General features: G+C 39.2%; 1 protein-coding gene across 2 annotated transcripts in view; it reads right to left on the minus strand.

Annotated features, from left to right (window-relative positions):
* The window catches only part of CXADR (CXADR Ig-like cell adhesion molecule), a 34,982-nt gene that overhangs the window by 17,221 nt on the left and 5,547 nt on the right, over positions 1 to 12,214 (minus strand). For both annotated transcript variants that reach the window (XM_057413014.1, XM_057413013.1), the window contains exon 2: positions 496 to 665. In XM_057413014.1, coding sequence (XP_057268997.1) covers positions 496 to 665 — 170 coding nt within the window. The remainder of the gene's footprint in view (positions 1 to 495; positions 666 to 12,214) is intronic.

The following is a 12,214-nucleotide window of genomic DNA, read 5'->3' on the forward strand; positions in this document are numbered from 1 at the left end:
CTGACTTCTAACTGAAAGCTAACTGTTAAAAATTGCTCTGATTTCTTTCTGTAAATCATGCCTACCTGAAGGAGACAGATGACCAGATGACTAGAAGGAGTCATCTTATAAGGCTTCCAAAGGAAGAGTTATAAACTAAGAGAGTTAAAATATTTAAAATTAAATCCTCCTAAATCAAGTTAAAAAGGTACAATTAAAAATCATTTTAAAAAGGTACAAAACCATAAAAGTTTGTTTTCTGGAACTGCAGCATACTTAATTTGAGAGTTCTTCTTTAGAAGACAAGTTTATAGCACAAAATTTCTTGACAATTCCATACTTAACCTGCTATTCCAAAACTTCCACTACATTTCATGTAACTTGCACTTCAGAGTAATTTAAGATCACAAGCATCCCAACCTGAAAAGGTGGAAGTTTAAAAAGCCAGTAATAAAAGTTCATGCATTAACCTACTCACACAACTGAATTAATGCTGTCCAAAAAGTCTCTACTTACTATTTGTTCCTTCTTTTGATTATCTGCTGGTATCAATACCCACTCAATATCTAGTGGGCCTTCATCTTCTTCCGAGAGTACAAAAGTACATGGTAATGTAACTTTCTCTCCTTGTGCTTTTTCAAACATTGACTGGTCAACTGAAGTTATACTTAGGCTTCTCGTTAGACCTGTAAAAAAAAAAAAGTTTTGGGAACACTTCATAAATACATCATACACTTTTACTTCATAGAAATCATGCCATTCTTCAGACTTGTCACCCTTAAAAGAACCTGTGCAGTTTATTACTGAACACAATACAAAGTCAGATACTGTTCATTTGGAATCATATCCAACAGGCAGTTACATCTTTCAAACCATACAATTTTTTTTGTACAATTCACATCCCATACAAAGCTAAACACAAAAATTTTCAGCAGCAGTTTTCTCAGGTTAATTTTTTTTTTTTTTTCCCCACAGCCATTTTACATGTGTAGCTTGCTGCTCATCATAGCTAGACAGTCACACCGATGTTACTACAGCCACAACAGATGCAAGGTCACAAGAACAGTGCCCAGGCATGAAGATGATAGATTGCTCTGGTGGAGAATCTGTAGAATCACAGCCTCAGTTGAAATAAATTTTAAAAATATTATAAGCAGTGCAGTCACACTCTAGTTTGAGCTTCTGGGTTAGCTAGAGCATCTAACTTGCACTTCCCATGTAGCAGAAAAGCTGTAGTGCACTTCTGCAGTAGATCAGACTGCAACAGCTATCCTTCTACTTTACTAAAATTTTGCTCTGCATCAAGTCTTTGGATTCCCTTCCAGATGTCAAAACAAATGGATCTTTAACAGCTATTTAAAAAATAAAGTAATTTAGAAAGAGAAAGCACCTGACACACTAAATTCCAGACAAAAGCCTTAAAGAAAACCAATTGCAAACATACAGTCACAAATTAAGTTGGATTATTTCACTTTCTACCAATCATGGTATTACTTTGCATGGCATGCAAAGAGATTTAGGTGCAATGTTTCTTATCAAGCTATGTACCTCTTTTCAAAAGATAACTCTTAACAGGTTTGGATCACCTCTTTTTTGACCACAGTAAACATATCTGAGCAACTAATTCTCTGCGACTAGACTGAATTAATACCATTTTCTAAATGTTACTGATCCCCATAAATCCTTCCAAAGGATCCTTTCAGATTTCCAAGTGCAAAACTAGCCAAAAACCTCTTAAAAATCTTTAAAAGGTCATTTGACTTGTAAAATATATTACAGTGTAATCCTCAGTCAACTTTGCCTAAACAAAGACAGCATTATGACTAGCTACCACCTCTAGAAATAGATTCAGAGTATAATCATGTTTCCATAAAGCACAGTAACAAAGAACACAAGTTTCTAATCTGTTTTTCAGTGACTTCCATACCCTTCTGTTCCCCTCTCCCTCACTTCTTCATTAGGGAACTGTAATACAGTATTCTTAAGTTCATATCCAAATTGCGTTTCTGAATTTTTATTTTATTATATTAAAGAAGTAAGATGGGATGTCAAGTACAGTTTAGTGACTGATGATGAAATACATTACGATGTTACTTCCTTAAAAACCTCAAATCTACAACCCAGGAAATTAAAAGCTTTCATTCTATAGTAATGGTTTATCACTGAGGCAGTACTTCTGCTCTGTGACAGCATCTCTAGTAATAGTTATTTGCTACTTGAAGTTCCATAACAGATGACCACTGAATACACATTTGCTTTCCTGCATATGAACCAACACAGTAACCGTAAGTTAAATAAAAGCAGAAGCCAACAGCCTTAAGTCACTCGGCAGAAATTTATCCCACACAGAAAACTGTTACAAACATTGGAATTTTTCAAGTGTGAATTGCATGTTCACACACACTGACTGCACATAAACAAGTCAATGGAAGATGAAGAACATGAACTTCAGGATAGCTCTCATTCCTGCATGTGAAGCTTGCAGCATACATCAGCTGATACAGAGGTACCCAAACACAAGTCTCAGAGATTTTTCGTAAATTTCACTTCCTTTTTATACTCAGAAATCAAGCATATAAAGCTATTTTCCACTTTCTGTTTTTAGTTTCTGTCAACATTAGAATGACAGGCACAAGCAGCACACGCCCCATTAAGGCAGGTATCAAAGCGAGCTAGGTTTGAACTAAGAATAGCAATATGAGGGAGTGGCAGGTAATACTAGTCGGAGATTCGCTTCTGCTGAGGAGACAAACACATCTGTTGCCAGATATGCTGGTGAAAGGGGTTTGGCCAGATTTAGCATGTTAGAGAGATTGTTGAGGGTCCCCTTGGAGTACTAACTACTGCACTACTACCCCTTATAATTATTATTATTGCTACTATTGCCTTTCCCACCCACCCCACCCCCCAACTGCTACCTACTCACACAGGCACCCATGCTATTAATACAGGAGAGCTGTGGGACAAATCAAAAATGACAAGAAAACACCAGAGCAACGAAGAACATGGGACACCATGTGATGTCTGTTCCTGCTTTTTCATGTGAAAGGTAAAAGGCTTGTGGAGACATATCTTGCAAGTAAACAACTTGCTGCAGGACTGGCATTACAGGCAATGTTTAATTTTTATGGTCACCCCTGAGCAACAAGGGCTGCTAAGTCAGAGATGGGACCCACTTGACAAAGTGCGGTGGGAACACACTCATCAGATCTGGTGACAAGCGCTTTAAATGAGAGACCAATCAGGGAATGGTGATAGACATTTGCAGTTAAGTGAGGGAATATAGATTCAAACACATTAAGTACACAGGCTGGTGGAAGGCAGACCTTGGCAAGGATAAAACATGTTGAAAAGGGAACCACCTTAAGTACCTGTATACAGAACTATGACTGAAGTAACCAAGACATGTGGGATAGTTCACAGAACTGCAGCTTTGTCATGGATGCCTACAAGCTTTTTAAGAAAGACAGGAAGGAAAGAACAGCAGGTGAACTGCCCTCTACCTGAAGGAACATCTGGAACATAAAAAACTGTTCTACAGGACAGACAACAGGCTGGTTAAGAGCTTGTGGGTCAGGATTAAAGGAGAGGTCCATATGGGCAACACCACAGTTTGTTACAAATCACCCGATCACGGTAAGAAAGCAGATGAAGTCTATTTCAGCAATTCCATAAAGTCTCTAAAATTACAGAGACTGGTTATTGTGGGACACTCCCTGACATGTACTGGAAGGGCAATACAGCGGGACACAAACAATCTACAAGCCTTCTGGAAGATTTCAGGCAAAAACTGATGCTAAATGTGTCAAGCCATTTGACACTTTCTTGGAACTGCTTTAAACAAAAAAAGTAAGATCTTGCTGGGGATGGGATCAACAGCAGCCTTGACTGTACTGACCATGAAATAGCAGGAGTTTTAAAATCCTGAGAGGAGTGAGAAAGGCACATCCAGTACAGACCCTGCACTTCTGAAGGGTGGGCTGACTCAGTAAGATTTCTGTGGGACCCAGTTCTGAAAGGCAAAAAGAGTTCAAGAAAGCTGGTGGGTATTTAAGGACAACCACTTCTAACCACATAAAAAGTACATCCCAACAGTAAGGAAACAAGCAGATCAGTCAGCAGCTAGGCCCAAGGAGAAAGAAGTAAAAACAGCCTACTAAGGGAGGAATATGGACATATATAGTCCAGGCACGCATCACCCTTGCTAGAGAAGTCAAAATACAACCAAAGCTGAAAAAAGTGAGTGACTTAAGTGAAACATGAAAAGCCTCATAAACAGGGAAGAAACAAAAAGGAAAATAGGTGGTTTACTGACAGCTGACACAGAGAAAACAAAAGTACTCTGTTGACTCTGCCTGGAGCAGAATGCTGGATGACTGAAGTCACCTATGTGAAACTGATACACATAGTAACAACATGACATTTTCTCCAAGCTTTCCCAAGCCTCACCTCCTTCAGTTTCCACTCACATCAGGAAGATTCACTTTCTTTTCATACCCTTTGTATGCTCCTCAAAATATGAGTGGATGAAGTGCAGCACCTAACTGCTAGTATGTGACAGGAAGACATTTTAACAAGACGAGTGAGGATCTGTATTTGGTTTGACTATCGGGGTTTCATGGAAGAAAATTCAGGCCTTTCTCAAACACATTAAAAAGATGAGGGTTTCTCAACTCAGTTATCCTGCTTATTCAAAGATGCTTAGCATTAAAGCACCTGATTTTTAACTGTAGTAAAAAAAAAAATTTGAAAAGCTTTAGACTCAGAAGCTACACATCCTAAAAAAAACACATTCTAAAAAAAATAACTGGAAAAAATCAACATAAAAGTGCAGTTGCTTCAAATGCATCCATACTGTTCTTCTAATATTTTGGAAAGAGGACATATGCCACGTTTAGTTTACAAAGTTTGTATCAGAAGGTAAGAAGTAAATGCACATTTTGAATTCCAAGCATTCAGATTTAAGTTTCTTAATATGGAATAAAACATTATTTCTCTGGGGAAACTGACCCTAAAGAACATTGCAAACTATATCTGCATGACTGAACAAGTTTTTCGCATGACTTCTGAAGGGGTGCAAATGTGTATGCCACCTGTAGAGAAACTGTATTACCTTCTGAATATATGGACAGACCTCCAAATATCGCTCAAGAGGAACATGGCTTAGCAAACTATATTATTAATATTTTCTAAGAATAATCAAGGAAAAATGAAGTGTTTGATAGAATTTAATGTAAACTACTTTCTAGTATAAAAGAATCGTCAACACAGAAAACAGACAAAAATCTGAGAGCAAATCTTTCTCCATTCCAACAAAGATACAAGCAGAGCTGTGACATATACAAATAACAGCAAATTTTCATTAGATTAATTACTTATGCATTTGGTGATTTCTTATTTAAAAGAAAAAAAAAAGTTACAAATTCAGGGTACACTGAAATCCTGGATTGCTGGCTTACACAAATTTAAGTGCAAGTTTAAACCTGGCATGAATGTTTCTGGCATCAAGCTACTATGTTACCAAAGTGTTCTGTAACCCAGCAGAGAGTACCTCCCTAAATGGGTAACGGGGAACAGAATGAGCTGCACAGCAGAAGGTATGGCAGCTGACATAACACGGAGGGGCAGGAGTCAGGGAGATCCACCACCAAGGTAGGATTGATGCCAGGTTCAAACTGATGTCTGAAGCCGCAATCACTACGGAGCACAACCGCAAAGCACAGGCTGCTTCTAGGTGAGCTAACGGTCAAGCTCAGAGATGTGGCTGTACTTAAAGCCAAACGTGATCCATCTGCAATTTGCATTTGCACAGTACTTCATCTTTACTACCAGGCTCTCTGAAACTCATCTTGTTTGGCAATACCTGCCTGTAAACAAAGAATGGCTGTAAAAACATAAATGGCTTTTTCTTTTTTTCTTTTTTGTTTTTTTTCACAGAATGAGGCCTTAAGTAATTAACAATGATAACCAACAATGCATGTTAGTGCTTTGAGAGATACAAGCTATAAAATTCACTTAAGAGGCTCTTCAACTTAGACTCTTCTTTCAAATACAGATTAAAGATGTAACCTGTGATCAAACCTTTTCACTTGTCAGACTTCAGTCTCAAGAACCACCTCCCCACCATCCCCATTTTACTTCTGAATATGCCTCTCATCACAAATAATCTACTTGGTTTTCAGCTAGCTCTAATGACATTATTAAGCAAGGTTCCCCAACTCTCCCCTTTCTCATCTACCTTCACTCTGAAGTTCTACCTCTTATTTCAAAACCACATTTCTGAAATAAGGCCCTACAGAACTGAGGGAGTCAGTTACACCCTTGGCAAGCAAGCAGGGAGCACGTATCAAGGTAGGTGCACACTGAGCGCCTAGCTGAGGGAGACTTCCCAGTGTTTACCAGCAAAGACAAACATAACCTCCTTCATGGTTGAAATCCTAAACCAAACATAAGTTTCCTTCATGGCTGAAATCCCCACAGGAAGGTGCCATCTCACAATCTTCTTGCTTCCTCACTAACACAAAACTTCAGTACCCACAAGTGATGCCAAAACAAGCTGCTGCAAGACAGGGTGCTGCTAATGAAGTACCTGGATTGAAAGTTGCCTTTGAAGAAGTAAAAGAGTATTTGACTTCTCATTTTAGTGATTTTTACAGTACCTAGGAGCTGAGTCACACCAGCTCAGCCAAGATGACCACAGCTGCAGGGTTTCCTTACTCTGTTTTGACACAGCATCTTAACTGACTGCACCACAGACTGAATCTTGGCTTTACCAGTGAAACCCCCAAAGGCCAAAAGAGATCTGGGTTTTGAATTTGATTGAATCTTCAGATATGGGTTCTCAGTTTCCAGCATCCTACCTCCAACACCAAGAGCAAGGCCTCATTACAGTCATAGCTTTCAGAAACTTGCTCTCAGAATGCAATGAAGCTTTGGTTCATCTTTCCATATATCTTGAACCCTACAACCTTTGGCATCACCATATAGCAAAAGATCCTCAAAACATGTCCCTAGTCCTAATGAGGTCTAACACAGATTAAAGCAGAGTTAACCCCAGCTCAGTTTCTGCAGAAGTTTCATCAGGGTTCAGAAATTCAGGCTGAGCAACTCCGGGGGACAGAGTGTGAAGGGGAAAGAGTCAATTCCACATTTTCAATGAATGCTATTCATACTTACTTTCTCAGCTTCCCTATTTTCCCATAGGACACATGGCATGACCACCACAAAGAAAGGTCGCTAAAGAGTCTTCTTTAACTTAGTAAACATTAGAGGAACAAAGGTAATACAGAAGAAAAGCAGAAATTTAAGAGCAGAATAATTTAAAAATATAGTTGTCTTCCCTTTGGAAAGCAAATTCAACAGATCTGAGGACACCTGATGTGAGAATGAAACTCTGAAATTCTATTTTACAACCAAAGTACACAGTTTCATCAAACATTTCACGACAGAATCCAAAATATGTATTAGCTCAATTCACATCCTATTAATTTTGTCAGGCACCTAGATACCAAAGTACTTAACCTTCACAGCAACTTCACCTGAGGTAAGAATAAGCAAGAGATGAGGTAAAGGAACAAGCAAGCAACAGGCAATAATCCACCACAAGCTAGATAATCATGCAGCAATGAGTAAAACAAGAAAAGTAAAAATGACACCACACTACTGCACCTGAATCTATAGTGGGTATGTAGCCAAAGAGCAGGTTTGGGTTTAATATGTAATAATTGTAGAACCCTGCAAAGCCTTTAGATGTTTAGGATAACCCACAGCTGATACAGGCAGATCGCAAAGCTTTTTCTAACAAAGTATTGTCCTGCGAGTATCAAAAACGTTTAGCAGTTGATGTTTAATATGCTCCACAGGTCACAGTTTTCCCATGCTTGACACTAACTGTGGTTATCGTACAATGCTATAATACAATTTTCACAGAAAAGCACAGTTCAGAGTAAGCAGTAACAACAACGAACAAAAAACAAATCCCAAACCAAAAAAACCACACCACCATCTTAGCAAAAGCATCAAGCACTTCTGTATCTAGTATTTCCAAAGCTACTGACACTAACATGCTACACATTCTTCTACTTAAATATCTACTTAAAACCCTTGCCTCTCTATACTAGCCTAAATCCACTAGGCAGAACACTAATTAATCCCTGAAAACAGAGGTTAAACATTCAGACAAAAGATGTTCACACCTGCATTTCATACCTCCCGGGACAGTGCTAAGTTAATCAGAGTCACAGACCTTACTTACTGAAGCACTTCTACTATGCAGAAAAGATACAGGTTACGGAGGCAGAGAAAGTAAAGACAACCCAAGAATAAAAGTACTTACCTAGAAAAGAAGATATCTGCCCCCCAGTCCTTCTTCCAAACACTGTATCCTCCTTCACAGTCCATTTAAGTCCCATAGTAAATATAAAACTAGTTCAGGTAGCTAAATCCACAAAGGAATTTCTGGAGAAAAGAGCCTGAGTTTTATACTGACACTTAGTGGAGGGAAGATTTTAAATCCCTCTCACATTTCATCTCAGCTAATAACAACATGAAGCTGAGTGACCCAACTCCCAGAGCTCTGGTCCTGTTTTCAGAACACTTTTTCTACAGATGGTGCAGCTAAAAGACTTACGTGCATGGAGGAAGGTTCTGCCATAAGCTAGAAAGAGAAGGCTGATGAAACAGGAGGAGCACTTAAAGCAAAATATAGAAAGAAAACTCTGCATGTCAGAATAAGCCTGGGAAAAGTTCTACCACCTCAACAGTCCACTTTGCTGCAGCTGAGCCTCAAAACAGTGGGTTCATACTTCCAAACTTCCCTTCCTCCGAGCAACCAGGGAAAGCACCACTTTCCTGAGGCACATTTAGTGGGCTGTCTCCCTTATTCACCCTTAAAATAAGCAATGTGACATTACTTCAGATCATGGATTTACCTTCTCCCTGTCTATTTGTGACTTTTTCACCTCTTTCCACAATTAAACAGGACTCTACTACCAAGTCTTATATTCCTTTCTACTGTGTGATACCCAGATGCGCACAACAAACATAGTTTTAAGCAGCTGCTGGAATCTATCCAGTTCCAAAAATGGAAGTCTTGCCACTCTAAGCTCACAATTTCTGTAGAATAGCTCAAAAAGACCTACTGCCCCTCAGAATACCACAAACATAACCTTAAGGTGATCTGCTTTGAATAAAAGCCAAAGCTGAAGCAATCCTTTATTGGTCTAGCTTGAAAAATCTGACAATTCAACAATAAACATTAAGTTACTGAGTATCTACCACAGTCTACCTGAATCCACAAATCCTCTGTCAAATCACACAAGGGGAAAAAAAAACCCAAAACCAAACAACAGCAAACAGGCTAAGCATACTTCTTCAAAGAAAAAATTAAAAAAGGCTTTTGGTCTGCATGTCCTTAGACAGCATTAAATAAGTAACCAGCTCTAATTATTCATGTAGCATTGCATACCCATGCCCTAGTTTACCCAGTTTAAAATGTCTTGCACAATGAACTTAGAATTAAGTCATCTTCCCAAACTAATAAAAAAATTCCTAAGACTTATATGAACAGAACTACAAATAATCCCAACCCTGCAAATATATAGCAGGAGTTTCATTTGATTCCAAATCGTAATTCACTGAGATCAGCTGGCATAGTTACACAACTAAGAAAACTTATATATCACCAGCTAAAGCTTTACTATCTTTTACTTTTTTCTCTCCCCACAACTTTCACTTCTTCCCCGACATCCCCGTTGCCTTCAGATCCTTTCCAATATCCCTTTCCTTTTACAACTGTCCTTGTGCTCCTTACTTGTTCAACATACTCTTTAAGCTTTTTAGTTGATAAACCCAAAGTCACCAGCCAAGTATCCTAGCAACTCCAGCAGCTGACCTTACCGGAGAGGAGCCTGCTTATCAAGGGGAGAGAGGGAACATTGGTATCTCATTACTGAAGGAAAGGATACACTTTTGGAGGAGGGGAGGGGATATTGTAACACAAATAGAGATTAATTTTAAGCACAGGAGTACTGTTTAGACCAACATGTACAGAAGATCAGGGTGAGTTTTGAGTTTAATGCTTGGTCACATTTCAATCATCCGGCATGACCTAATTCAACCTGCAGTATTAAGGGAACGACAACTATAATACTTTGGACTCACTGAGGTCCTGCCTTCTTGTCCTCAGGTTTAATGCCATCACCTGCCTTTATGCCAGCATAATACTTTATGCAAAGAGGCAGAACGCAAAACGAAGAGTTGACTCTGCTAAAGCGAACACTGCACTGCAAGTTTTGCTCTTCTCTCCTGGTGGTGCTCTGCCACCAGCAGGTAAGTGGCAGGAGCACAAAGCCACCAGCAGAAAAGCCTCTGAGGCTGCCCTGGCCCTGGCAAGGGTTTGCTCAGGCTGCCAGGGAGCCCCACCCGCAGAGAGCAACCACATTTCACCTACAGCAGCCACAGCAATGTCAGCACAGAGTGAGTGGGGCTGTGAAGACTGGAAGGGGCTGGAGTGAGTGAAATTACCCAACAGGAAGACAACCTACTACAGAAACAGCTATCTTCTGCATCAACTGAACGGACTCATGTAGCAGCTTCATGATGCTGCTCTGACAAGAGGGAGAGCAGAAGGAACCCAACACCATCACTGGAAGTAGCAACAACCTCATTGGGCACCTGAAATTATACCTGAAATTAATCACATCACATCTGTAATGCAGCCACCCATAATGTGAAACTGTACCTTCAGACTGCACTTAAGAGCCAATAAGTAACCATCTAGAGATAGTATTAAGAAGTGTAAAATGAAATGAGGGCAAACCATTATGAAGACTTTTTTCCAGAGGAAAAAAGAAATCATAACCCAAATCCTGACATGATGTATTCACTCAAAATCCTCCCTCTCCTCTACACAACCTACGTCACCTGCATGAGCTGGTTTTGGTTTTAGCCCTGCAAATCATTTATTTTCCCATTACAAACTGGTATTGAAGGCTTATACAGTCACTAAGCAATCCAGTCACCTGATTTGATTCCCCCCCCCCCCCCCCGCCAATTTGATGGTATTTAAAAGAAAACTGAATGAAGTAGCTCTTCTGCAGTGTGGCATTAGGCACATTTGTCAGTCAATGCATCAGGGAGTTAAGTGCAATCAAACGCTTAACTGAGCAGCCGTATTATTTTCACTTGAGTAAAGGGGTTTTGGCTCGTCCAAGCTACTGAACAAGCAATGCTTTTTCCTAGTACATACAAGTTTTGCATTAAGATTGAGAATTATTTAATTTAATAGTACAGAGTTGGGGTTTAACTTGTTTTGTTGCTGCTCGGGTTTTTTTAATAGAAAGGTGAAATATAAGAATGACAAAGAAGTGGCTGTCTGCCCACTTTTGCTTCCGTCCATTCCACCTCCCCACCTTCAGGTAAGAAACAGACAGAAAGGACTAAGTGCAAAGAATTAGAATATTCACCCTAAATAACCACAAAGTTAACCAGTCATTAAAAAACTTAGGGTGGCTCTAAAATTTATACACACACACAATTTTTACATGCCTTAAAACAATGGAGATGAAACATTCCTTGTAGCTTATATTGTTAATACATCTAAAAGGAAGAACTGAAAATGCAGGACTGGTAAATATACAAACTTACTCTGCACAGGTTAAAACAGTTCTCTAGCACCTTAAATATTTCTTGTTGATTAATCACCTTTCAGCATACTAAGCATAGGTTTTAACTATGGGGCATGAAAAACATATCTATTAAAAAAATGTAGCAGCAAGAAAAATTTCAAAACTTGTGACCATAAAGTACCCCAGATGCTTAACAGTAGTTAAAGCACATCACAGCACTGGTGAATGCCTCCAGCCTACAACCAGTATAGCTCCAAATCTTGCCTCTTTACCACAACATAAGTTTTGAATATATGATCCAGTATGTAGATGACAAAAAAAAACAACCCACAAAAAAAAAAAAAAAAAAAAACGAAAAAACCCCCACAGTAGTAACACACGCCACCCATGCAGGTTTGAGGTTCCAATTGACTCTCTTGTTACAACTCAGACTCGATCTCATCGAGTTGGATCAGGAAAAGGAACAGGTAGAAAACTGACCTCACAAAAACGTATCATTTTTCAGACTATGAAACTCCCTGGACTGGTTCACCATGGAGCCAGATAAATACCAGGTACAACACAAAATGGGATGCAAAAATAATCTCTGAGATAACATCTAGCCATTC

This window comes from Pezoporus wallicus, unplaced genomic scaffold (assembly GCF_028554395.1).
Source record: "Pezoporus wallicus isolate ANWC-B61680 ecotype Strahan unplaced genomic scaffold, APGP_CSIRO_Pwel_v1 contig_6484, whole genome shotgun sequence".
Lineage (NCBI taxonomy): Eukaryota > Metazoa > Chordata > Aves > Psittaciformes > Psittacidae > Pezoporus > Pezoporus wallicus.